At 55.7% G+C, this 27,765-nt stretch overlaps 1 protein-coding gene across 4 annotated transcripts in view; it reads right to left on the reverse strand.

Moving 5' to 3' along the window:
- Positions 1-212: 212 nt before the first annotated feature.
- Positions 213-27,765, reverse strand: part of Cntfr (ciliary neurotrophic factor receptor) — a 39,857-nt gene continuing 12,304 nt past the window's right edge. For all 4 annotated transcript variants that reach the window (XM_052176289.1, XM_052176290.1, XM_052176287.1 and 1 more), the window contains exons 3-10: positions 17,512-17,596; positions 13,232-13,465; positions 6,066-6,183; positions 5,724-5,890; positions 4,518-4,681; positions 1,428-1,608; positions 961-1,129; positions 213-865 (exon numbers count right to left, since the gene is read on the reverse strand). In XM_052176289.1, coding sequence (XP_052032249.1) covers position 865; positions 961-1,129; positions 1,428-1,608; positions 4,518-4,681; positions 5,724-5,890; positions 6,066-6,183; positions 13,232-13,465; positions 17,512-17,596 — 1,119 coding nt within the window. In that variant the 3' untranslated portion in view covers positions 213-864. The remainder of the gene's footprint in view (positions 866-960; positions 1,130-1,427; positions 1,609-4,517; positions 4,682-5,723; positions 5,891-6,065; positions 6,184-13,231; positions 13,466-17,511; positions 17,597-27,765) is intronic.

The following is a 27,765-nucleotide window of genomic DNA, read 5'->3' on the forward strand; positions in this document are numbered from 1 at the left end:
CCCTGCACTCGGACCCTTTCCCACACGTTTGCCCCTGGCTGCATACTCCAGAGATGTCCAAACCCTTAAGGAGTAGAGCAGATTATCCCTAATGATTATGGCCTGGAAGCTAAACCTCTTTGCATGCTCCACAACCTTGTTTCCCTCTCCTTCCGTGCCTCAGGCAGGGAATGAGGAGTGGTTCCCTCCCAAAGCGGTTCTGCTCCGAGGGCTCGTGAAATGGTGACGTTTAATGAGAACTCCCTACACCTCCCTCCCATGTATATACATCTATAAAAAATTCAAATACAGCAAGTTACCATTGAGTCAGACTAGAAGGGACTGACAGGACATTAAATACTGGGGGGTAGGAAAGGGCCAATGGAGGATCGTACAAAACAGGGGCAGAGGTGGAGGGACTGAAAAGTGTGGGCACCAGGGGGAGGGGGATGGCTGGGCCCCCCCAGTGTCAGGAGCTTATAATCTGATGGTGGCAACAGAGACCCTGGGACAGACAGGAGGCTGGGGCAGGAGGAGAAAACTATGGATATGGGGTGGGGGCTCCCCTCAGGTCCCCCAAGGGCTCCTGGGAGTCGCTGGCGTTGGAGGGTCCAGCCCGAGGGGGGAAAGATGAGAGGGGTCTTTGGTGGGTGGGTTAGCTGCATGGCCCTCCTCTCTGGATGGAAAGGAGGGCCGGCTTGGTGAGATGAGGCTAGGGGGACAGACGGCAGGCCCGGGCCTGCCGGGGTCTCTACAAATTGTGTCTGAAGAGAATGCAAAAGGTCCTCCTGCCCGTGTGCAAAATAGAAACCGGGGTCTGCAGGCTCAGCTCCGGCCTCCTGCTCCTCTGCAGGTGCTGTGGCATGTCCCCATGGGATGCAGGGCTCTGGGGAAACAGGCAGGGGACCGACCGTGAGGGCTGAAATTCAGGGAGGTGTCCCTAAGGCCCACCTTCCCCATGCCCAGCTACCTTCAACCTACCAGATCAGGAGATTGTTGGCTGTGGCAGCAGCGGCAGCCAGGACCAGAGTGACAGGGACACTGGGCAAGAAGGGTATAGAGGGTCCTCCGCCGCTGCCAAGCTCCACAGGGTCACAGATCTTCGTGGTGGGTGGGGGTGCCAGTGAGCTGGTCGTGCTGGTCGTGGTCTCTGGGGAGCATGGGGGAAACTCAGGGCAGAGCCAGGGCCGGGTCCCACCCAGAGCTGGGATTTTGTGAGGTCACTCTGTTGCTGCTTCCTGATGGGGTTAGTGTTGCCTTTCCCATCCCGCTTACAGGTGACCAGTGCACCCGGAAGTCCCTACCAAGGACATATAGAAAGCAAGCACTAGGAACACAGGCATTGGGCAGATGGGTAAGTCTGTCACATCCAGAGAGGGTGTGTGGCAGAGGCTCTGATGCATAAGCACAGGGCGGGGCGGGGCGGGGTGGGGGACAGGCAGGCTCACCAGGGGCCTGGGCTTCGGTGGTGAGGTGCCTTGGTTCCTCAGTCCAGGGTGTGGCATGAGCAGCCACGCTCCAGTCACTCCACGTCCCAATCTCATTGTCCTTGGCTGCCACCTGGATGATGTACTCCTTCCCAGCGTAGGCATCGGTGATGGTGTGTGCTGTGCCATCAGAGAGCTCCACCTGCAGGCCCAGGCATGGGATGGGGTAAGAAGTGAGCCCCCAAACCCACAAGGGAAGCAAAGACACATCTACAGAGAGGGACAGCAACGTATCCCTGGAGGGAGTGAGGGCCTTCCTGTGGGGAGAGGGCCACAGCGAACAACCTTCACTCTCCGTGGGAGAGTAGAGCCATCAGGACCGCGGCCTAGGGGAGGCCCTCAGGCATGAGGGAGGCTACAGTGCCTCCAGAAGGACTTTGCTCAGTAACTGTGAGGCCGTTATCCAAGACAGGGTGCCAAGGGGGAGACTGCTGGGGAGCGCTGTGGTGGTGGGCTACGTCCTCTCAGTGAGCCGTGGAGTAAAAGGTCACAAGCACTGAAGCCTGTGGAAGCCGCAGGGAAGATGCTGAAAATAAAAGCTTGGCTCTGTCTCCCGCTAACTCGGAGGCCAAGCTGCAGAGCCTCCATACCTATAACTGAGTGCCGACGACAGCGCCTGCCTTAGGGTTATAATGAGCCTAAGCCATGAGGATACCGCCAACTAGACTTCAGCCAACACTGTCAGTGTGGGGATCAGCCCAGAGCCACCACCACCACCTAGCCCCCGCAGGGCCTCTCCCAGGAAGTCTGTCCTCAAGTGTTACCACCCAGCTAGGAGTAGGAAGGATGGGGACAGCCCCTAGGGTGACGGATTGAGACTTCCTTTCTCCCTGAGGCAGGGCATCACTACCGCACCCCGGCTCGCTGGCCTCATCCTGCTGGTCTTCCCCCCACTCTCCAGGGCGGCCTGCCTGTCCGGCGCCCCTCCCAAGCCCAGGCTGGGCTCTGGTTCATCTCAGCGGCACCCGCTGCCTCATTAAGCCGCCTCGTAAACAGGGGCAGCCGGTGGGGGCGAAGGAGGGGGCCTCTCTGGGCCATGTCTGGCTTTAGGGCCCTTTTGGTTCCCGTTCCAAACTTCTCCCCAGAAATATAAGGTCTGGGCCACCTGACCTGCTAGTCTGTTATACACGTGCATGTGTGCCTCTGTGTGTGTGTGTGCGCGCGCGTGTGCACGTGCGTGCGCATGCTCTCATGTGCAAGAAGCCCCTCTAATTCTGGGTCTGTGGTCCTGAGGCCCTGGTAAAGTAAAGGTCAGGGTCACGATGGAATACACTTGATCCCAGACCCTGCCCGAGCCAATACTGCTCCCAGCCCTGGAAGATGAGTGGCCCCCAAAAGCCCTCCTCTCACAGTGGGATGTGTGCCAGTTCCAATCTGCACCCCAGTTTCCCCGTCTATAAAGATTCCCTCTGGCTGGTCAGCTCCCCTCTCTCTCCTCTTGGCCTACAGATCTCCACATGTCTTTCCCCAGAAGAGCCATGGGGTATAGACCAAGCTGCCACCTCGCTAGTGGACTTGAGACACTACACTGCTTGCCAAGGATCTCTGCACAGTGACAATCTCAGGCCTGGCCCCTCCTGGCTAGGTTGTCACTGATCCTTAGGAGAAGGGCCCTTCAATTAACAGGAGCTGTTACTGCCGCCCACTGGCCTCGAAGCCCTCTCCTCCGTCAGCTACAAGTGTCAGACACTGCCCTCAAGCCTCCCCCTGGCTGAGTTAGGACAGAGCAGGTAACATAGGATTCCCACACTGAACTCCAGTGCCTGCCTTACCCGTGTCCATGCTGAGACAGTCTGTGAATTACCACCTCATCCCTATTGGTTTATAACTCATGGCCCATATTTTCCCTGAATATCCAAATGATCTTTTTCTCTGCTCTCCTCTTGCAGTCACACACCTGTTTCTCTCCAAGATCAAGGACAGGGAATATATTCTACACAAAATTCAAGTTGAAAAGAGCCACAAGTCTAACCATTTCCAACACCTGTGAGACCGGGAAGAAGGCTGTGCCGTGCCGTAAAACATGCGCAGTCTCTGCGACCACAGAACACACATGTTCTCGGAGTAGAAGTGAGTTCTGCCCACAGTACTGTCCTTGGCATGTTGGTCCCAGGCATGAGTGCAGCATGATTCCTGCTGGGAGCCGTGTGTGTGTGTGTGTGTGTGTGTGTGTGTGTGTGTGTGGTGGGCAGTGTGCCAGGTCCACTGCAAGGCGTGTGCACTGCAACGCGCAGAGCTGCTGCCTGTACCTCGTTAGCGGGGGAGGGGGCTTGTGAAACCAGACCCTGGTTATTAGCAATGCATTAGGCTCGGGCAGCTGGCCAGGCAGGAGGAACTCCGGACTCTGTCAGGGAACACATGAGAGAGAGCGTGAGTAGCCTTTGTGGGGGCCAGGCCTACAACCAGGACAGGCACCTAGGAATCAGATTACAGACTTTAAAGGCCAGACAGGAGAAAGGCATAAGGAGATGGCACTGGAGCCTGGTGGGGGTCCAAGCTGACCCCCAGGAGACAGACTGGCTTGCCTCATGGAACACTTCCAACTCTAGTCCTTGCCCAGAGCTCAAGGGCCACCCAGAGTGCCCACAGCCTATAGGCCTGGGGGGCTCTCGATAGGAGAAAACCCACAAGTATTCATATCCCTGGCCATTTCCTAGGCTCTCCATCATAACTTGACCAATATCCAGACCTCTCCCCATACTGACCCTTGTCCACTGTTTGATTCCTAGCCCAGGCTACCACCTGACCTATAACCTCAAACTGACCTTTAATTTAGGCCTAATTGATTGATTGGACACTGATAATCCTCAGGATCTAAACTCAATCCCTAGACCAAACTCAATCCCAATGTCTGGTCCTAACCCCTTAGGCCCATTAGTAGACCTCTGAGGAGCGGGACCATTCTGTTCTTTGGATCCAGCACAGCCCCACGCCTGGGCTGGGCTGACTGCCATTGGTCCCCTGTTGGTGGCAATCCTACCTGGAGCACCGTCTCCTCTCTCACTGTACCACGCACACAGCTCAGGGATCTGGGCAGGGCAGGGTACTCACATGCTGCCACTGGTCCAGGATGAGAGGCCGGTAGCGCAGGAAGAACTTGAGAGGAAAGGATTCAGGATCAGGCCAAGTGGAGGGCGTCTGCCACGTCACCTCCAGGCGACGGGGGTTGCTGGGCACTGGCCGGGCCACCACATTTTCTGGAGGATCGGGCTTCACTATTCAGGAAGACAAAGCTTCATTAGTGTGCCCGCCTCCAGAACAACCGTCTGCTGTCAACTCCAGCCCCTGATCAGCCATCTCGAATGCCAACAATTGACAGTCACAGTCACTGTCCCTCCTCTCTGTCGCCAGCTCTGGCAACTACAGTGAACAAGCATCTGATTACCACCTCTGCTGGGTCCCCATTGTCGCCACTGGCTGTCACTAGTGAGAGTCACCAGCTCTTGGTGGCAACATCCTAGATGTCAGCCAGCCTCTATCACAACTCCATTCCCACAGTGTCCAGCATCCTGAAGACGAAGCCAGTGTGATTCCCGGACCATCACCTCTAGTGCCACCCTCTTACACCACAGCACTCATGGCCCCAGCCAGCTTCCCCTCAGGGTTTTTTTTTTCCCCAGTTCTCAACTGAGCCTGGGCTCCCTCAGAAGAGTCTGGATTTGAGGATGCTCTGTGGGTTAGCGGTAAGCTGGGGAATCTAATAATGGCGGCATCTGAGAGCTCAGCTCTAGAACAACAGTCTGACTGAATATGTAGCTGTAGCGCTTGTGGGGAAGACAGGAAGGGAAGACAGAGTTAGAGGAAGGTAAAAGAGTCTCTGAGACCGATAAAGGGTTTGCCTGGGGTGGGGTACAAGCAGGCAGAGCCTGCAGGGTGAGGGCAGGCAGAGGGTCTGGATGGGATAAGAGGTGGGGAGAGGGCAGTGTCTGTCCTTCTCCTGTCTCCTGTTCTGACACCTCATTCATCACAGGCCGTAAGGAAGCCATTAGCATGGGGTGGGGGGAGCCTGCAGCTGCGCAGGAGTCTGGCCCAGCTTGCTGCCTTTCCGCCTGCTGCATGTTCTCTGAGCCAAAGAGACAATGAGAGGAGCCGCCCGAGGCGTCTCCCCCGCAGGTAAAGGATGGCCGTGTTCCTACGGTCACCGGCGCATATGGAGGCACTGTGCAGGTGTGTGAGCGTTGCCAGCAGGGCTCATGCACGCCTCTGACACGCCCACTCCCAGGACACTCAGCAGCCACCCCCCATTCCCGCACGCACCAATGGTGAATTCATCGAAGGTGATGGCCGTGGTGTTGTGACCCAAGGCGTTGCTGACACTTATGGAGACCTTGTACTTGATGGTGGAGAACAGGTGCATGTAGCGAATGTGGCAGCGGTTCTTGAGGGCTGGGTCCTTCTCACAGACCATAATCTTGGAGCCATGCCTGGAAAGGAATGAGGCCCAGGTACTGTTACCAACATCAAGGGGCAGGCTGGGGCAGGCGAGGGGAAGGAAGGTCAAGCCCAAGGCCAGGCTGGGGTCTTGGACTCCGGACGTGATGAGGAGAGGGGGAGGTCAAAGGTCAGGGCTGGGACTGGGTCAAGAGCGCGGTTACTCACAGCACAGTCACATTGAAGGTATTGGGGATGTAGGTGGGGGTGGGCAGGTGCCAGCTGCAGTAGAAGCCCTTGGGGTACGTGTTGGAGCGGCAGCTGAGCACAGGCTCCCGAGGCGGCACTGGGGGTGAGGACAGGACAGGGAGGTCAGGGTCCCCTGGAAGCCTCTGGTCTCCTGTACTAGTCTGGGGACAGGTGGGCCCCAGAGCCCCAGCACTCCCCCTCCCAGCCTATCATCGATGCCAAAGGTGGGGGTTGGGCTGTCAGCGAGGGTCTGAGGCTTCCCAGGCCACAGAGAGCCAGATGTTTAATTAAAGAAAAACAAGGCTGTGCGGAGGATTTCTCCCCCCCACACCTGCTCAATGGAAGGCAGGAACTGTGGGGAGCAAGGGGGCCTGTGGGCCTCAGCTCATCAATCACAGCATGGACGTGATGTCTCAGGGAATTGTCTCTGTCCATGTCTCGTCACGCTGCGTCCACTTCCAGAAGAGTACCACAGAGACTGAAGGCCTCCGAGTGGCCCACTCTCTACCTGCCAGGGTGACCCTGCATGTTTTGGAGAAGAGACGCGCGCGCGCGACTCCCCCACACGCCCTCCTCCCTGCCCCTCCAGGCTTCCCATCTGTTGGTTGACAGATGAACGGGCCTGGTAGCCACACAGGAGTGCACATGGCTAGACATGAGCATGTCCATGTGTGTACATATCTTCAGGCATCCATGTATGTGACACACGTGTCTCTGACACGATGGCGTGATTGGAGATGCCAAGCATCTATGCAGCTCTTGCTCATGTCACCCATGTACAATCATATGTGAATATTTATGTGTACAAGGTGTCTGTTGGAAGAAAGTGGCTGATCCCTTGATGTGTCCCCCACTGGTTCCTGGCTCCAGTGGCCAAGTCTACCAGCGCCTTAAGAAAGGACGTGGCAATGATCATGGCTGCCTTCAATTTGGAATAGAGGTACAAAGAAGGGTACTATTTTGCTTGAGGTCACACAGCAACAGCACTGGGATTCATCTCAGAAAGGTATTACAGGATTACGTTGTTTGGGAAGTCCTTTCTGTTGTCTCACTGTGGCTTTTGATGCTGTGAGCACTTAGATCAGCTGTCCCACCTTCGGGCACTGGGCAAGGCGTGAGGACAGGCGGCTCAAGTTCCTGGAAGGAGGCAGCTTCTGTGATCTGACCCAGGCGAGGAATGTCTGTGGCTCTGCAGACATGACACCTCCCTTCTGTGCTCCTCCCGCCCCCTGCCTGACAGGTGGACAGGAAATGGGAGGGGGAGCTCAGCAAGCCGGGGACAGTGAAGGGGAGTACACGTCTATGCTGTTAGGCTCACAGTGTGGCTGTGGTGACCCTCGGGGGACTGAAGCTTCCACCCACAGCATACGTGATTTGGGGGGACTTCATGCACACACCTAGCGTGTACAGTCTGTGTCTAGCTCTGCAGCGGGAGATGAGGGCAGGAAGGCACCAGGAGAACTTCCCTGAGCAGGTGGAGCAAGGCGGCCATGGGCAGGGCCGCCCCTCCCAGCTCACGGGGGTGGGGAGAGGAGGGGGCAGGAGGGGAGGGCACACAGGGGCCACCTTGCATTCTACCCGCCACTGTCTGCCTGTCCATCTTACACTGGACTCCTGTCACCCAGGGTGCCTGTCTCGTTCCTGCCCTATCTACCCACTGGTAGGGAGCATGGGGGTGGGGTGGGGGTGACCAAGGACACAGGAAGTGCCTTCTGGGGGCCTGTGGGCCAGGCCAGAGTTGGCATGGGCTCTAGGAGGAAAGGACATTCCGAGGTCGCTGAGAAACCTCCACTCCCCGCTCCTGCTGCTGCCCCCCCTTCACCCCCAGCTTCAAAGGAGAAGAGCGCTGGGGGGGGGGGTGGCGGGGGTTGAAGCTGCAGAGTCAGCTCTGTTGCCTGCCCGGACTGTGGAGGGCAGAGCAGGCCATGGCACTAGACTCACAGCCCCCTCCCCTGGCCAGGCTCACTATCTCCACCCCTTCCCTCTCTCCACCCCTTCCCTCTGTCCTCCCCCCTGCGGTCCAGTTCCCCTGTCTGAATGGGCAGGTCACAGGGGGGTAGGGGCCAGGCAGGGGGTTGGGCTGTCATCTGGCTACTCCTGCCTGGCCCAGGGCCCTGAGTAGAGAAGGGTTTGGGTTTCCTGACAGGGACCAGGTTTCTCAGAGGGAAAAGAAGGAAAGAAAAACAAAGAAAAGGAAGAAAAGGAGTGACTTGCTGCAGCTGGAGCCCAGCTGAGGGGCCGGGTGGGCGGGGATGGGGGGGCTGTGTGAGACCAGGAGCGAGGCCGTGGGACACTGTGGGATTGGGAGGCCCTGTTGTGAGTGTGCTGTGAGCTCCGGAAAGCTGGTTTTAAGTCACTGTGACTGCGACGGTGGCTTCACGTGTGAGACTCTTGGTGGTGGCATAGAGGCTATGTGGGGCACACTGCCTGACTGCCTCCGGGGACACTGCTTAGTTGGAGGCTGTCTATGAGGGCAAGGCTGTGATTTTATGCCCTCCAGCGTGCCACTGGATATGTGATGGAACTGAAGGCTCAGTGTGCTTTTTTTTCTTCTCTCTTGAAACAAGGTCTCATGTAGCCCTGACTGGTCTAGAACTCACTATGTAGACCAGGCTGGCCTCAAATTCACAGAGGCCCAAAGGCCTCTGTTTTCTGAGTGCTAGGACTAAAGGCATGAGCCATCACACCTGGCTTTGAGTGTTCTTTCCAAACTATGGGTCTAAGAAGATGCTCTGAGTTCCTTGCATGTCCACACATGGCTGGGCCAGGACACGGGTGTCTGAGCAAACTCCTACATGTGCATATGACAGTGTCATACCTAGGGATACGGCATAATCTCAGATGCCCAAGCACCCAGAGTTCCTCTCGTGGGGTTCCTGAGATGCCTGAGAGACTGTGTCAGCTGGGGACAGTGTCTGAATCCCATCCAGGGCCGTGTGCGTGTGCGTGTGTGCGTGTGCCTCTGCTGGCCTGAGGTTTGTTTGTTTTCCTCCTAATTGGCTTGTTTTTCCATGTCCAGCCCACCAAACCGCATGTTTTTCCTCTCATCTAGCCAGCCTGCTTGGGCTGGAGCCCCCAGCACGCATGAGGCCTGCCCGCTGGCCTCGAGAGGAGAAGAGGCAGGCTGCCCACACCCTGGGCCAGGCCAGATCAGGCCAGGGTGGGGCGCACTGACCCTTCCGCTGCAGCCCTGCCCACGCCACACCCACACTCCTCCCGCCTGGCATTCAAGGCTCATGGCCTGTCTTAACCTTTGCTTGTGGGATCCCTTGAGGTACCCCAAGTTCTAGACTCCCAAACACCCTCTTCTGCCTCCCACTCACTTCTCCTCGACATTTTTAACCACAGTCCTGTGGGCTAGTCTTTCCCTCCCAGCTAAACAGAGCTTCGGGGGTGGAGGGGTGGGGGTGGCAGCAGTAGTGTTGAACCTGGAGCCTCTATCTTGATGACTCTTGGCGGGAAGGGCTGAACAAGAAACTGTCCATTTAAAAATTATTTTAATCTCTGGTTTGTTTTAGCTTAAGATCGGAATGATAAGCACTGTCCAGTAAACAAAAAAAAATATGCTACTAAAAGGAACATTGTGATCCCGTTTCCCAAGATGTCAGCAGGAGCCGCCTTGCTGCTGTGGGGATTCACCTGAGGGCGGGAAGATGGGTCAGGAGAATGCAGAAGGGAGCTGCCCGGCTAAGGAGGCTTCTACCAGAATATCACTACAGCCAAGTTCCTTTGGAAACTTGGAAATAAAAATTGCACATGTTAAGAATAAATATTAAATCATAATTCTTGGTCTCAAGGACCCACAAACCACAGGTAACGGCATCATCATGCTCTTGGGAAGCTGGCAAGAATAATACTTTGAAATCGAGTCTTTTCAACCCCAGCCTCTTGTTATTAACATAAAGTGACCAAGCCCATCGTAATTAATAGCCCCCTGTTCCTCTAACCAGATCCTAAGACAGAAATAAGGCAGCGGGAGATAAGCACCTGTTACAGATGCTACTGCGTTTTCACGACCACTCCTCCCCTGAGGGGCATGGTCAAGAGAGAAGGGTGAGCTGTATCTAAGTGGCCTGGACTCTGGTCACAAAGAGATGATGTGGCTATATCCTGTTAGTAAGGACTATGGACATTACTTCAAAATCCAATTCCTCTTCAAAGATCACAGCACCAGAAACAGGGTTGAGGGTTACCAGACACCAGCCATTACCACCAGCCTTATTCATCATTTGGGGAACCCAACTGAGAAGCCAGAAGGGTGGGGGCAGCTGTGGTTCGAGGGTCTCATTCTACAGACACTTTCCACGTAAGGGCCTGGAGCCAATCTTGACTTTTTCCACTGTTACCTGGTGCTAAACCAAGAGGATTTGGCTAAAAGGGTCCTGCATTTCTCCGTAAACAATAGGAGTCACTCCATTCTTGGCTTGCATCTAAGGCATTTGGCCTAAAAGTCATCTCTTCAGTTTAAACAGTTTGAAATACTTTCCCAGGGGGGTAGTGTGCTGCACACCCATCATCTCAGTACTGAGGAGGCAGGAGAGTTTCTGAGTTCAAGGACAGCCAGGACTACACAGAGAAATCCTGTCTTAGGAAAAAAAAAAGGATAAAAATGTTCCCCCAGGAAGGACATCTATCCAAACTACTAACGTGATTTCACACCTCATTCAGCCCCAGCAGCGGGCGCTTTAGTGGGCGGTCCTGAGCAGCTTCTCAGCTTAACATTTCACATGGTTGTCTATACTGGTCTCTGAACAATGGCAAAGGCTGCTCCCAGGTAGCTTCCAGGAGTAAAAAAGAACTATCTTTTGGCTGTCATGTGAGTTAAATCCAAACGTAATGAGGCCAAAGAAGATTGAATCTTTGGCTCAGGAGAAAAGATGGAGGATTTTCCAAACAACCACTCTGTTGGCCAAGAGCTGGGCACCTGTCCACCTGTCCCCAGCTGATGACCTCACCATGCTGAGCACCTGCCCACCTGCCCCCCCAGCTGATGACCTCACCATACTGTGCACCTGCCACCTGGCCCCCAGCTGATGACCTCACCATGCTGGGCTTGTGCCCACCTGCCCCCCAGCTGATGACCTCACCATGCTGAGCACCTGCCCACCTGCCCCCCAGCTAATGACCTCACCATACTGTGCACCTGCCACTTGGCCCCCAGCTAATGACCTCACCACGCTGGGCACCTGCCACCTGCACACACACACACACACACACACACACACCTGCTGATGACCTCACCACGCTGCTTCCCTTGACTCCTTTGGCCAGTCATGCTATTCTTCCACCTTCCTTCCATCTGGCCTCTCCTCTCCATCAACATCTTACACACGGATGGTCTTCAGGGTTCAGTTCTGTCTTCTCCAATCTCTCCTTTGCCCATCTCATCCCCTCTCAGTTGTAATAATGACAAGCCCTGAATTTCCATCTCCAGGAGCTGCCTGGCCTTGAACCCCTTGCACCCTTGAACCCCTGGCCTTCACTCTGGACCAATTCCAGGTTCCCGCCCCTACCAAGGACCTTCTCGTAACATCTACTCGACAGAGCTGCAGATCTCACCTACTCCATTACCAACTTCCGCAGTTATTTTCTGGAGAGACCTCTCTGGCCACCAAAGCATTGCACCAAAAGTGTGAGGTAATTAAGCACCCAAGCATGCCTCGCCCCCACCCAGGAGACTCCTCCATCACTAATGGCAGGAGAGTTAAACATTCTAATTCCCTTACCCCAGGAGGACAACGCTGAGGGTCCCTTTTACATCTTATACCCAGAGTGCCCTCACTGGTGGCTCTGATCATCAAGAGACAACAAACACCTGATAACGTACATTTTCTTTTCTTTTCTTCTTTGTCACTGGCTAGGTCAGGTCAGCATCAAAATAGAATTTTCCTGCTCCTGTTTCCTGAGTGTTGAGGTTATCATATGTACGTCATGCCCGCTAATAACTAATTCATCATCACCACCACCACCATCATATTTGGTGTGTGCTGTGCATTTGTGCTACAGCATCAGAAGATGCTGCCACGTGAGACAGAGTCTACCTGCTGAACCATTTTCCTCATAACTACTTGTTTTTTATTTTATTAACAACTTCCCTCCTCTGTGTCTTTTTACCACTCTACAAGGTTTCCACCAGTTGCAAAATAAACAGCTTGTCTTTAGATTCACTTTATATTTAGACTGCTTCTTCCTGTCACAGTGACCATGTCTTCAGCCCTGCTCTCCACCTTCCCGCCTCCAACGCATCACCAGCCTCTGAACGAACGCTCAACATCCGGGTCCTCAACTCCATTCTCTGGTCCCAGCTCCTCAGCATGTCTCCTGTACCATGCCAGCCTCCTTCCTGCCCCTGCCTCGCTCCCTCCCACCCTCTGCTGTGTTTCTTTTCACTCTCTAACCCTGATTCAGACCATGTCACTCGCCAACTTCCTGGCACTTCCCTGTCCCCATTGTCACCAACCCACATGGCTTTGTGGCCTAGTCAGCTCTGGCAGAAATGTTTCTAGCCAGGTACGGTGATGTACACCTCTGACCTCAGCACTCGAGACGCAGAGGCAAGCCCATCTCTGTGAGGTTAAGGCCAGTCTGGTCTCTACTTTGTTAATTCCAAGCCCAGCCAGGTTGACAGAGTGAGACCTTGCTTCAAAAATAAAACAAAATAAAAATGGCAAAAATACAAATAGAAAGAAATTCTGTTTCCTTGTATCTTCTAAATCCAGATCTCCATGCATCTCCCACCTTCTTCCTCCCCTGGGCCCTCCCAGACTGCTCCTGCGCATGACAACTGTATGCCCCATTTCCCTTCCTTAGGCGCTTTGGCTGTCTCCCGTGGGAGCGGACACAGTGAGACAACTCCAGATCAGAGCTGTGACCCTAGGATCCCTTGCTACACACCTTTACGCACTAGGACTCGGGGGACAAAAAGGACTTCAAAACTTAAAGACCTCCACACAGGGAGTTTGGACTCACTGAACAAGATGAGACTCCAGAGGTCAGAGGACAGGTTCGGGTAGGATCCGAAGGCAAAGGTCAGGTGGAAGCCCTCCCTTTTCAGTCCCTCCCAATGGGAAGGGGATGTGGCCCAGTTCTCAAGGAAGCTAAGGCATCCGATAGGACAGGACATTAGCATCCGTGGCCATACTTACAGCCCACATGTAGAAGGACTTGGTGGCGAAGGTGCCAGGAGTCGCGGTGGAAACAGGCGTACAGGCCACTGTGGCCCAGTTCTAAGCTTCGCAGTATCAGCTGAGAGCCATTGAGCAGGTCAGGGGCCAGATCTGTCCCGTTTACCCTCCATGTCACAGCCGCGTCCCAGCTCGCTGTCCCACACGGCAGTGTCACATCTGCTCCCAGACGCTCATACTGCACGTGGGGTGCCTCTGTGGGGGCAGGGAGGGCACAAGACAGAATTCACAGGTCAGGGTCCTGCCTAGGCCCTCAGATGAGCATGCGCAGGTGAGACGGAGGTGCGCGGGCGGGCGTGGGCGGAAGGGAGAGGGCCATCCCGTGCCCGTGCACAACTTCTCTGTGACTGTGCGAGTGTGTGAGTGTCTTTGTTTTGGTATATACCTGTGTAGAGCCACCCTCTGTGGGGTGAGGGAAGGAGAGAGAGAGAAAGAGGGGGGCATGGGGAGAGAGCATGTAGTATTTGGAGGAATCTACTCAGTGAAAATTCAGCTCCCCTCTGTCTCTGAACCTTTTGCTAAGCTTCCTGACCTCTGTGGTCTGAACTTTTTGCCATTAGCAAGCCCAGCCCCATGCTGGAATATCTGCCCTGTTCGATGCCTCTGTCACCCGCCCTGTGCCATGAACTGTATCTCTGGGTCTGTCTCCCTCGCTGGCATTACAGAGGCAGGATGGTGCGGAGGGATGCCCCTCTGGACTCTCTTCTTTACCTCTTTTCTCTGCCTCATGCCTTCCTTTCTGTTCTGTCTCTCTGTCCATTATCCACCAGTACCACCAACACACACACACACACACACAGCTCACACCACACAAGTCCCTCACCCCCACCTTAGCCATCCAGGCTGTGGGCAACAGCAGGAGGGAGAGCGGGCAGGCCTTGAGGAGTAAGCCCTGGGGAACTCCTGGCAACTGGCAACTTTGTGAAGCAGAAACTGCTGCGTGGGGTGGGGTGGGGTGGGGGCTGGGACTGCCAGAGTGATCTGCCCGTTCCTCTCGCTTGCCCCCAGGAGAGGCCTGTCAGAACTAAAACCAAACCCCTGCCCTGGGCCTGGCAGTCCAGGCCAACCCAGGCGTGATAGACAGAACCCAGGAGACTGGGCATAGAAGGGCAGAAGGGAGCACCTGTCCAGGGCAGAAGGGAGCACCTGTCCAGAGGGAGCCTCAGGTGACAGAGGCAGCGAGTGAGTGAGCAGGACAGTCAGAGGCAGATCCACAGGCAGCAACGGCAGAGGGCCCTCTGCCGGGCATGCAGGATCGGAATCTTCAGACCCCCCCTCCACTGCTGCCCCAGAGCCTGGAAGGGCAGATGCTTCCCTCTTCCCAGCCAGATCTGTGGAGTGAGGGTGGGAGGGGAAAAGGGAGGGGAAGGGCAGGGGGCTGCGGGATCCCTCGTTAACACTCGCTCACGCTCCCCTCCAGAGAGCCACCCCGCTGAGTTGGGGGATTTTCAGAGGCAATTCCTGTTAACGAGCCAATTAAGTTGGGCCAGTGGCCTCTTAATTAGACTTGTTAACACCACCAGGACGGCTGGGGGAGGGGGGAGATCCTCCAAGGGCCCCTCAGTCACCCCCCTCAATGTAGCCCCTTGCCTAGGACTGCTTGTCTCTGGGCTGGAACATCTGTCCAGTTTGCTGCCTCTGTCACCCTCCCTGGCCAGGGTCTCTGTCCGCCTCCTTCAGGCTGCTTGTTTCTGCTTTGCCCCTCTTCGAGCCTCTCTGTCCCTGTCCGGAGGAGGGGAAGCAGGAACCGGAGCCAGCCCTGACCACTTGTCTGTGGGGCTTGGGACCAGACGAACAGAGGATGAACAGGCGGAAGGGCGGCGGCTGGGGGCCTTGGAGGCCACAGCTGTGAGGCTGGACCAGAGACTGAACGGGGGCCTCCCCCTGACCAGAGGCCCAGTGTCCAAGACTCAGGCCATTGAGCCCCCCACCCCCTCAATCAAATAGCTCCGGCCACTGAGCCCCCTTCCAACCTCCCTTCCAAAAACCTGGAGCTTCCAGGAAACGTGCCAAGCCCCTCTCTCCACACAGCCCCCCCAACAAAGACTCTGCATCCAGCTGCCTGAGGAGGAGGCTGGAAACTGACCGTCGGGGGGGGGGGGGGGGAGGGGGGCGTGGCCATCAGGGTCCCAGCGGCAATACATCAACACTGACCAAAAGCCGCTCAGAATGAGCCTGGTCTCCGTATGGGTATGGGCCCTCAGCACTGGGCCAGGGGGTGGGTGGCACAGCCACAGATGAGGAGACACCTCCTAATGACAAATACAATAGCAGTGGGCTAAACACTTCCCCCATTGCACATTGTCTGCCTTGGGAGAAAAAAAAAAAAATGAAGACACAATCTGATAACAATGGCAAAGGGCAAAAGAGATACACAACAACTGCAGGCCAGAATGCAGGTAGGGGCAACTCGGCATGACAATCACACTGTGTCACGACAGTTACAATAACACAACTGCAACATGCATGGCGACACAACGGCTTTGGGAATGGCACGGGCTCAATCCTCTGTCTCTGGACAGCCCCATAGGTGCCCCCTCCTGATGCTCTGTCCATTTCAGAAATTAAATCAAGCAGCAGCGGCAGGGCGGGGTTCTTGGCCCCGACCCGGTGACAAATGCTCCAACGGGATCAGCTGTGAAAAGGTTGTTAGAAGCCAGGATGAGAGACAGAGACAGGATGAGGTCATGGACGAGGGGAACACAGAGGGACAGAGCTGATGGCTCCCTCACACCTGCACACACAGACTCTCACATGGGGACTACGTGCCGGAAATGGTTCCCCCTGGGGTGTCCAAAGCAACTTCATATCACCACACATGCAGGATGAAGTCGGTCACCCACAAAGCAGCAGCACACACCGGCCGCTCCTCACAAGGTTACAGTCACACGTGGGTTCAATCACACGGGAGACGCTAGCTATGCCCTTTCAGGGGTGGTTACACCCGACACAACACCACAGGGCATGTACAAAGAAGGAACTATCATCTAGAGGCACAATTACTCATGGGGACAGGGTCTCATGGACAGGGTGGGTTTTAACAAGAAGAAAAACATACCATCACACACAGGACACGGTCTCAAATGCAATGATAACAGCCCCTAAACAAGCATTCACTCAGGTAATACACAGCCTAAAGATACAGGCACACAGACACCCAAACAGAGCCACGCTCTCACCTAACTTGAAACAGTCTCACATACTCTGAACTGTGACCTTACACCAGGGCCCTTGACCTTATGCAGCCCCGACTGTAATATGCATAGAGACATTTTCACGTCAGGCAGAGGCACCTGGTAGGCCCTGTGTTGATCCGGCCAGGAGTTCTAGGACTGACCAGGCTCTCTCTGGGCCTCAGTTGCCAGTCTCACAAGGAAGAGGCCACTGATGCCTTGACACTACCCTTTCAACCCTTGCACAGTCCTGAGGAGGGTGGAGATCAGCTCTTGAGGTCTGTTAAATGCCTGTGCCCTGAAATTCCTCCCTCTCCCACCCTACTTCTGCCCCCACTCCCACTCCAGCCATGGTAGAGGCAGGACTGGATACTCATGAAGGAACTCAGGGAACTTAATTGGAGACAACTTGCAAGTTCAGACTTTAATGTAGTTAAAGGGTTGATAGTCAAGTTGAAAGGGCATGTGCTTCCCCAGCAGAGATGCAGCTCCTTGTCCTATAAGCTATGGGGACAAACAGGTGGGAGACAGGTAGAGGAGCTACCAGTCACCCAATCCCCCAAGTAGTGTCTCCCTCCTCCAGCCGCTCCAAATACCCAGAACAACTTATTCACCTGCCCTCTCCCAATCTATCTTGATGTCTGTCCACCATCTCTGTCATGATTCTCCTTCAAGGATAAAGCTGACATCGGGGAGTGACCTGTATGTTTTGCCAAGTCTCTTAAATGCCCCCTACACCCCTACACATCTAACCAAATACTTTACAAGGGCCCTGTCCCCGCCTGTCTCCTCTCCCAACTCTTATCCCACCTGCCTGCATCCTCTCTACCCTCCCTGCGGGACAAATTATTTCAAGCCAGAGACACAACCCACCCAAGTGAGGGCAGTGCCTGTGTGAATCAGAGGGTCACCCTGCTTGTCACTGCCACACGACTACACGTCCTTTGGGTGATGTGTGTGGGACAGGACCGTAGCGTGACTCTTGAGGGCCACTGTGTGCAGGTGTGCAGACAGGATCCAGGAACGGTTCTGGGAGGGAATGGGCAAGCGGCTCTCCCAAGCACTCACCCTGTGGGCTGTGTTTCTGGGTGTAGACAGCAGCAGCGGCAGCAGCAAGCACAGCGCAGCAGGCCCATGGGACAGAAGCAGCCATCTGTTGGGAGAAACGGGTTGGGGAGGGGCAGCATCAGCCCAGGCAGGCACCGCTGGGTGGGGTTGGGGGTACTGCTCTCCAGGAAGGCTGGGAAACCTCAGTCTCTGGGCACCTTGGTTCCAAACACCCTTCTTAGTGGGGCTTGGGGGCGTCCCCTATCCAGCAATGGAAACCAATATATTGGCTCCTGTAGGAAAGGCTCGCCAAGATGCAAGAAGACAACTACAGTGGTTTGTCATTCAGTAAAGACTGCTGACTACAGAATGTAGTCAGCCGTGGATGAGTTATAGATCATCCGTAATGCCGGGGCCATTTTTCAAAATTAAAAAACACATCTCTACCAGTGAGCTTAGCTAATTAGGTGTACGCACCACAAGTGGTAAGGGCAATGTTTTAGCTTAATTGGAGGTCTGCATGTCTCCAAATCGCCTTCAATGTAAGGCTACCTGCTATACTCCTGGGGAGAAAGCCTGAAACCTGGATGTTCAAAAGCCCTTTTGATCTATCACTGGCCTCCACACAGATTCCTACTGGGCTCTGGCAAGCTTAGGACACCAAGACAGTGGCGTGTATGCTAGCCAAGTCAGAGGTTGCTTCAAATGAGGACTGTTCCTAACATAAGACCTTACCAAAGGTCGTAGACACAGGATCTCAACAGCCGGGACCCCAGCTCCCATGTCTACATGTGTTCATGGAGGTACACAAAGTACACCCAGGACACGTCCGCAGAAGCCAGGAAGAATCCAGTGGTTCCCCCACTTACTGTCCTTCCTCCCGGAATCATTCCAATTCCCCTACCCCAGCACAAGCGCAGACCTGAGGCAGGGAACTATTGTTTGCAGTATAGGCTCTCTATTTTCTAATCTGAGGGTGGGAATTGGGGAACTATCAACCACGCAGAAGCAGAGATCCAAAGACAGACACCGGGGGCTACTGGGAGAGTTAACCATGGCTGCCGTCAGGTCTGGCCAGCTTCACAGTAGAGCTTGGCCAGAAACACTGCCCAAACCACCAGATACACACCCAAACAATCAGCTCCACACTAGCACTGTCAGAGAGCCCATCAGACAAAGATGGACACAGCCGTATAAGCAGTGACCAGAGTGTAGTCCGCAAAGCAAAGCAGTGGCCAAACACATTGTGAGCTGCTCCACCGGACCCCAGCCAAGGGAGAGCAAGAACTCAGGCAAAGACACCGGCAGCGAGGGACACCCTCAGAAACACAGCCAGGGAAACTCTGACACACAAGCAGAGAAAATGCTAGACGCAAACAGGCATACACTCAGACAAGAAGCTCGGGAGAGAACCAGAGCTGCAGCCGGATGCTCAGTCAGGAAGTATCTGCACCGCAGAAAGCATTGCCCGAGACACCGTCAGGGACACAGCCAGAGATAGCATCAGAAATACTGCCAGAGAGTCAGCCAGACGCACAGCCAGAGAAGCTGACGTACTGCCAGATACACCCAGAGAAAGCGGAGGGGAAGGTGGGCATCCGCTGAGGCAACTAGGGTGGAAGTGAGCCTGCCTTCTTGGGAGCCCCAGCACTGGAGCGGGCTTCTGCTTGCCTCTTCACTGTCCCCCACCCACCCCAGATGGCTCCCCTCCTCTGAGCCTGCCTGTCCTTATGGCCAGAGCCACAGGTACTCCCTGCTGCTGTGGTCTTGACCCCTTTCCACACCAGCGACTCCTAGGGCCTAGGTTACCTTTTGGGCAGCTTCCTTATGACCCTCAGTTGTTCCTCATCTCCAGCCACTCCTCAGATCTAAGAGGTTAGGACAATGACCAAAGACACAAAACTAGCCGATCACAAAATGACCCCAAGTCAGCTAGAATGCTGAGCTGGTTGTGGAGAAAAAGAGACAGGCAGGAGTCCTACCTGGCTTCCCCGAACCCCAGCTTTGGACTGTAGCCTTTAGACCCTCCCCCACCCCCGCCATCTGTTCATGCTTTTCTCCTAGATCCTCTGCCTCAGTGCCAGTCCACTGACCACCACCTGGGAACAAGAACCAGCACATGGGCAGGCAGGCAGGCAGGCAGGCAGGCAGGTAGGCAAGCAAGCAGCCGGTCAGAGGTTAGATCCAGAGGGAGTGTCAGAGCAAGGCCTGTGCTCTCGGCTCCTTCTAGGTCCTAGTCACGCTCTGGAGGCGGAAGATGTCCAAGACAGGCACACATGCATCCTCCCCAGCGTACACACACACACACACACACACACACACACACACAGTCAGGCCCCCACAGGGGGAGGGGAGGCTTCTTCATCAAAGTCGCCTCCATCAGCCCGATGAGTTACTGTAAGGGCCGGGCCCTGGGCCAACGGGGCTGCAGCCACAGGAGACGGGTGCTGCTGAGAGCTAGCTAGTGCAGCAGAGAGTGGGGGTGGGGTACCAAGACAGACACTGCAGGGGCTGGGCACACAGAAATGAGAGAGCCTTGGGTAAGAGAAACAGGCACGGTGAGGCAGAGTGCTGGAGTGGGTACTTACAGGGACAGGGACCAGAGACAGAAGTTGAAGAAGAGACATTAGGAGGAAGACAGGGCATCCTGGCTGGGAACTGCAGCTATTCCAAACAGACACACACACAAAGGCTCACTGAGCCCACCCTAGACCATCTCAGAAGCTCGTGTGACTCCTCTAGCTGGAAGGGGCAGGCAGTCAATGCAGCCACCAGGACTGAAAAGGTGCAAGAGCAGGCTCTTCCTGCCGTTGGAAGGATTCTCACTGGGGCTCTAAAGGCCCAGTCTCTAGGAAACAGGGGAGAAATAAAGCCCCAGCCCTCTGCTTCTGCAGAGACAAAGAAACAAAACAAAACAAAAACCACCACCACCTCTCTGCCCTCAATCACCACCAACTCCCATCTCAGGGAAAAATGCTCTTTTCCCAAGTCCATACTTTATGACTCCAGGATTGATCTAGATGATAAATATCATACAACCCCTGAGAAGGCTGTACTACAGCCCAAGTTCCTTTATGGACCACTCAATGAGGTCAGCCCCAGAATAAATATGCAACAGGGTGCCCAAATATGAAAGCAGCCCCGTGCTCTGCAACCATTTCTCATGTGTTACCCTGTGTTATCAGTACCTACACATACAACTAATGCAGAAGACAAATCCTAGGGCCCCAATTGAGTGACACTGTCCCACAAAGACACCACCACACAGTGTTACTAAGTCAGGGGAAATGATACAGTTGCACTGTTCACAATGACAAACAAGCACTAGCAGTTATCACAGTAACAATGTTGCAGTAAGAGTCAATCAGAACAACACCAACAATGCACTGATAAGCTGTTGAGATGGATACAGTCACAGAGAGTAACAGAAATGTTGACATGGATACAGTCCTGACACAGTGATGCTGACAGACTCAATGGCATACAGAATGATACCAGTCCCCAGAAATGCTATCACCCATGCAGGCTGACAGTCACCATTAGTAATCCTGCCAGACAGTGACAAGCTACATAGACTGGTGATCTCAACTACCCAGTATTGGAGTCGGGTTTAGGATTCTGGACCCCAAGACCACTCTTACCAGCCCCAGCAATGTCAGAGATGCCCTGTGTCCCCCACCTCACTTGTTGCCTAGCTAAAGGGACAATCTAGAGGGCTGTTTGGAAACTACTCCCTTAGGTCTGCAGAGCCACAGTCAGAAGTTTGGGGAATCCCTTTCAAAAACAGGTTGGGCTGTGGGTTTGGGGGACTGCTGCCTGATGCCTGGGTCTCAGCTCCGGCTGTGTGCCAGTGATCTGCAGAGCTGTGTGGGTGGAGGCTGGTGTGAGGGTGGTTCATTCTGCCCTTGACAGTGAAGGAGAAGGGCCGCCTCACAGCGTGACCTCAAAGCAAGGTTACCAATCCATCTCCAAGTTGGGTAACTGAGATCGAGTGGTCACTGGCCAGGACTCCTTGCAGCGCCCAGTGCAAGGCCGAAGTGACTCTTTCACAGCTTCCGGTCCCTTTGACAATCTCCAAAATCCCACAGCATGAGTAGAAAGGGCACCCTTTGCTCTGGGTCCTCATTTCCTTCCCATCTCCTCAAAGCAGCCTTAAGCTCCTATGCACGGGCACAAGGCAGGCAAAGAGGACACTGAATTAAAGGTCTGGGACATCGGCAAGCTTCCAACCTATGGAGAAATTAGAATGAAGCAAGAAAGAGAAGGCATGGGGACAAGGAGAGGGTGAGCAGAGAAATTTAGCCCTGGCCTGGACAAGGGGAGCTTGGGAGAGACCGGGCAGGGTCCTCCAGGAGGGGAGGAGGGCTCTAGGCTGGAGGCCCCCAGATCCCACCAGGCCTAGACAGCCTGGACAGTGTGGGCGGTGGGGGCTGGTGCAGAGGCCTAAATGGTTCACAGGCTGAATTGGGGGAGGACCAGACCAAGGAGGGAGGTCTGGCTTCTGGCAGTTGGCCAACAGGTCCCCTGGCCTGGAGGGGGAGGGGAAGGGCACAGATCAGGGCCAACTCCTGAGCTATAGACTCCCACTCAACAGTAGTGTGCCTCCGTCCCGTCTTTCTGACTTTTATCTCTGGTTCTATCTCTTTGCCTCCTTTGAATCTAGCCCTCCTCTTCCTCTCATCTCTTGGTGCCGCCAAGCACCATAGGACCCAGAAGCTATGACTGAGGTTGGGATTCAAGCCTTCTTCTCCTCCTGGGCTGCCACAGTCCCTCCCACGGCAAGCTTCAGTGCTCAGGGAAAAGGACCCCACACCAGCAGGCATGCCCCCTCCTCCTGCTCGGAGGGGGTAGGATGAGCTGAGCACTGGGGAGGGGGCAAGAAGGAGGCAGCAACAGCAATCTCCCAGCTCCAGCCTCTGGCTGAGGTTGTGGAAAAGGAGGCCGCGATGTGAGTTGGGGAGGGGTGGGTATCCGCACCTGCTGTTGTGACCTCCAGATCCGGAGATGGGGGCCCGTGGTGGGGGACACATACAGATTCCGATGGATTTTGGCAGCAGCCTGGACTCTGAGTGCTCACACACACCCCCACCCCCAGCCTCCTGTACCGTGGGGACCCTGAGTTCAGCATGTGCGTGCCCTGCTTGCTGCACGTGTGTACAGGCGTGTTGGAGGAGCCTGGAGCCCTCCTATGATGGGTCTGACTGAGCAGCTGGGGACATGTCCTGGGAAGATGGGAATCCACCCCGCCAGCCTGTGCCCACATGTAGAGGTCCACTCAGAGCCCTGGAAGCTGCACTCAGAGCAGCCCTCTCGATGCAGGAAGTCTGGGCTTTTTTCCTTCAGAAGACATTTGCTCCAGCCCCTGCCTCTTGCATGGGGAGCAGGAAAGGGTAGAGGAATTCATGCCCTGTCTTTGGGCACATGCTCCTGACAGCTTCACAGAATCAGAGGTGCAGGTGACAAACTTCCTACCGGCCAAGCTTCCACAGCCCAAAGTTTGTGGTTTACAGAAGAACCAGAAGGAACTCTCCACCCAGAAGATGCCAATATACCAGTTATGTGAAGGGTAGCAAGGGGCACTCATTGCCTGGGGAGGTTAGACAGCTTGGGATGCCATGATCTCTGGGGAATAGGCAAGACAGCATGGCTGAAAGAAACTCTCTAGCTGGGGTAGGAGGAAGGAAAGGGTCTACAGCAAGTGTGAGTGGGAAGAAGATGGCGGGGCAGTGCCCTTCCTGGAGACGGGACAGACAAAATGGCTCTTCAGACTGGGGGCCTAGGTGTTTCTCTACCCCCCACCCACCCACCAGATCACTGCTAGAGTACAACATACCTTCGAAAATATAGACACTGGCTGGGCACAGTGGCACATGCCTTTAATCCCAGCACTGAGAAGACAGAGGCAGGCAGATCTCCATGAGTTTGAGGCCAGCCTGGTCTACAGAGCAGTTCCAGGACAGCCAGGGCTATGTAAAGAGACTGTAAAAAAAAAAAAAAATCCATGCATGGACACACACACACACACACACACACACTAGCAGGGCACTCGAAGCATGAGTGTGTAACAGGAAGAACTGAAGATGGTCTTTTTGGCAGAGCCAGAGCTGGTGGGGGGAGAAGTCTCTTGTTCCTTATGGAACAATGTTCTGTTTTCTCTGCCCTCTTAGCATGCACGTGGACCATGCATGCTACTTCTGAGGAACCTTCTGCTCTGCTGGGTAAGAGCGAGCCGTCCTCCCTCCCCCTCCCTGCTCTCCACAATCTGTTCCTGATGGTAAACACAAGCGTGAGTACACATACCCACACGCTCACACACACCAGCAATTCTGGGTGACACAGGACCCAGTGTTCACCTCACTCCGGGATGAAGCACATGCTCAAGGGTGCTCCCAGCCAGCCAGCGGAACTTCTCAGAGACCCTGTCTCCACAGACACAGCCAGTGCTCGGCAGACATACCAGCAGCCTCATATACAAGCTGACAGCCAGTCACAAGCATGTATCGCGGCCTCCCCTGCAGGCATGCACTGCCAAAGCCTCATACATTGCTACACATACGTACACATGCATGTACACATACACACACATGTGCATACATACACACACACACACACACACTGTCTCGCTCTCTCATACGTTAAAGTCACAGTTGCGCACAGAGACTCCCTCACACACATCGACCACCGACTCGCATATGGATACTATCACACTCAAAGCTGTCGCTCCTCCACACAGATGCCACCATATGCCTCCAGAAACCCAGAGCTCCCCAGTCACTCTCAGCCCGCCATGCTCCCAATGGGAAATACACAGACACCCATGGCAGTCGCGCTGTGCTGGAGCCTGGGTGTGCTTGACGAGGAGATATAGCGAAGTGGCTGAAACCAGGACTGAGAAAATCAAGGAGCGCTGCGCTCCTTTCAAAGGCGAAGAACAACAATTATTCCCCAGTCAGCAACTTCTTCCTCCAACCCTGCTTTCGACAACATTATGGGATGGAGGGAGCTCCAGGAAGGCTGCAGGGGTGAGGAAGTCCTGGGGTGAGAGATGGTGGCACTGGTCACGGCAGGTACCAGAAAAGCCCCAAACAAGCCTGTGCCCCATGCCCTACCACCTCCCCGGTTTGGTTTCTCCAGGCTAAGAAGTAACAGCGCTCATTCGTTCAGCCTATCTTCTCCATGGCCTTCTGTGCTCCGTGCTCCTGCCTGTCTCCAATACATCCAGACAGCAGGCCTCAACACAGCCTGGGCAGGAGATGGGGGCGGGGAAGGAGGGAGGGAATGAATAAGCCTTCACCTGGACAACCCCACCCAAGCCCCTCAGCACTGTAGGGCTAGACAGAGGCGGAGACAGAGGCAGAGCTTTGGGCAAAGTAGACTCTCACCTAAACGACCACTGAGGACAAGAGTCCTCAAGTGTTCTTGGGTATTGTAGTTCCACCCCCAACTCCTGTCACAGGATAGGAGGTCCTGATTCTAGGTCCTAAGGCGCTGTCCAGGCAGAAGGGAATCCAGACTGAGCTGGCCAATCCCCAAGCCTGGACCAACTGGCAACAGGGCTGACACTCTCAGCACTTGCCTGTGTGGTTGTAGCAGTGGCCCTCATGTCTGCACCCTGCGCACAGCCTGTTGTGTTCTCTGGTCCAGGCTTGACAGCTAACACCAGGCACAACACCTAAGGAAACTAGCCAGGCAAGGGCAATCCCATAAAAGCCAGGCGCTCACAAATTGAGGAAAGCATAAGAAATCAGGCGGGGGGTGGGGGTGGATAAGGAACCCAGATGACAGTACCCCAAAGACGGTAGGTACTGGAGCCAGACGAAGCCAGGCACTGGCGACTGCGGAGAGCTGGGAGGTGTGGACAAATGAAGCCAGGCTTCGGGATCAAATGAAACTAGGCAAGAGGCCCACAGGATGTGAAAGAAGAGAGATATCAGGAACTCATCCTCCTGTCTGGATGTCACCCCCACACCCTAGGCCTCTCTCTCTCTCGGTAGCCCCCTCCCCCAGGCCGATGGACACAGTCAGAGCCCCCTCCCCTCTCAGAGGCCTGGTCCGCCTGCAGCCAATGGGCCCCGGCCCCATCCCTGAGACCTCAGGAAGTCCCAGTCCCTCCCACCGGCTGCTGAGGCAGGGGGGCTGGGGAGAAGGCGCAGAGAAGAGAGACAGCTTGGCAGGGGGAGCGCCGAGCAGCCGCGGGGGGCGGGGGCCGAGGAAGGAGCGGGAAGCGCCGCGGCGGGCTGGCGGGCTGGCGCGGGCGGGGGGTCTCCGCCGCGGCGGGGCGGCGGGGTGACAAGTTCTCGGCCCCGCGGCCGCGCGCACTGACCTGGGTCCCCGCGCAGGCGCCCGGCCGGTGCTCGGCGCTCCGTGGGTCCGCCCGGCAGCCTGCGGGCATCGGTCCCCCGGGGCTTCCCCCCCCCCCCAGGGGCCGGGCCGGAGCGCCACGGCCGCGCCGGAGCCGGCGGGCGAGCAAGAGGGCGAGAGGGCGAGCGGGGCGGCGAGCGGGCCGGGAGGGGGAAGGCAGCGCGCCGGGAGCCGAGCGAGCGAGCCGAGGCAGCGAGTGAGGGACGGCATGCAGTGAGGTCATCCTTTGAATCTAATTGTCTGAGTCAGGAGGAGATGTGGCACTTGATGCTGGGGGAGGGGCGGGGAGGGGACCCTCGCACGGCCGGGGGTGGCGGGCTCCGCTCCCCCAAACCCGCGGTGTGGATGCGGGGCTCGGAGCTGACCTCTGCTGCCTGGGTACCAGCCAGCCAGCCAGCCGGCTTGGAGACGCGCGTCTCGGTCCCAGCTCTGGGCCACCTTCCTGTTCTCTTGGGACTGATGGGAACCTGCCGAAGCCCGGGTCATCTTTCCATATTTTTTTAGGGAATAGCAGGACACCCCCGCCCCCGGCACTCCCAGTCATAATTCTGCCCTCAAGGAAGAAGAGTGTATTTCACCCTTCGCCTGCTTCCACATTGTCTCTGTGCACATCAGGAAAATGGGCCTGGGCTCTTCTCCCAAGTTAACAACTACCTGCACTGGGTATCTGGTGGGATGTAGAAATTGAGCCCCGTTCACCGCCTGGCTCTCTGGGGAGGACGGTGCAAAGGCCACAGGTCCCTCACTCCAATAAACGCCCTCCCCCACCCCCATTCTTGCTCTACTTGCCCAAGCCTCGCTCAGGAGGGCCAAGCAGGGCCAGTCTCCAGGAGGCTACTCTACCCAAAGGACTCGGCTGCTCACACTGTCGTGGGCCAAGTCAGCCACTAGGCCTTGGGCTGGTCCGGCTCGCACACCCGTGCGTGTACACAGAAGCACATGCACACATCTGCACACACGGGCACAAGGATGGTCAGGGATGCTCTCACCGAGGGGCCACATGCCCCTCCTCTCGCCCCCGTGGGGGAGGGGTGATAAATATTTAAGGGGCTTTTAGCTCAGAAGGGGCTGAAGCCGGGGGAGGGAGGGGGATCCACGCTGCCTGATTAATGGGGTTACGGGCTTGGATCAATCTGTCCGCCTGCCGCTCCCTCCTTCCCTCCTCCTCCCTCCCTCCGCCTAATGCGCTTTATCAGGAGACGTTTTTCTGACTTGGCAGCGTCGCGCGTTTTAAATAGACCCATTTAGAGCTCGGGTTGGGGGAGAAGAAGGGGGAGGTGGAGGGAGACAGAGATTGAGACGGGCAGGGAGACAGAGACAAATAGGGAAAGAGACGCCCGGAAGAGAGAGACAGGAGAGAGAGAGAGAGAGAGAGAGAGAGAGAGAGAGAGAGAGATGCAGAGGAGAAAGGAGAGGCTGAGGGTGAGACTCCCGTGGAGGCTGAGATGGAGGGAGGTGAAGGAGGCCAGAGCGAAGGTGGGGCTGGCTGCACAGCAGAAGCAAGACCGAGAGAGGAAAGCAGGCACCGGCCGCCAGCGGAAACCCAGAGAGGCTCTCTGCAAGGGCTGAGTGCTAGCTTGGGAGACAGCAGATATCTTTTATTTCCAAAAACAGTTTTTCATCCACTTTGTTAAATTAAAAAGCTGTTTTTAAAGTGGTGCTGGAGGTGCTGCTGGGGGGAAGGGGGATGGAACTGCCAAGCCCTCCCTCCTCAGCCCCACTGAAGCAACTTCAGGCTGAGCCCCTGGGGTGTCTCCAGCTCCCCTGCTCTCTGCAATCCTCTGAGATCCCCAGGGACAGGGTCAGGGCATCTGAGCTACCGTTTGCTGGCAGTAAGTCCTTCCTGCTGTCTGGCCTCAGTCTCTCTTGCTGCAGGGAGTTCATTTTTTTCTTCTCCTGAGCAACATCCTCTCT

Source organism: Apodemus sylvaticus, chromosome 3, assembly GCF_947179515.1.
Source record: "Apodemus sylvaticus chromosome 3, mApoSyl1.1, whole genome shotgun sequence".
NCBI lineage: Eukaryota > Metazoa > Chordata > Mammalia > Rodentia > Muridae > Apodemus > Apodemus sylvaticus.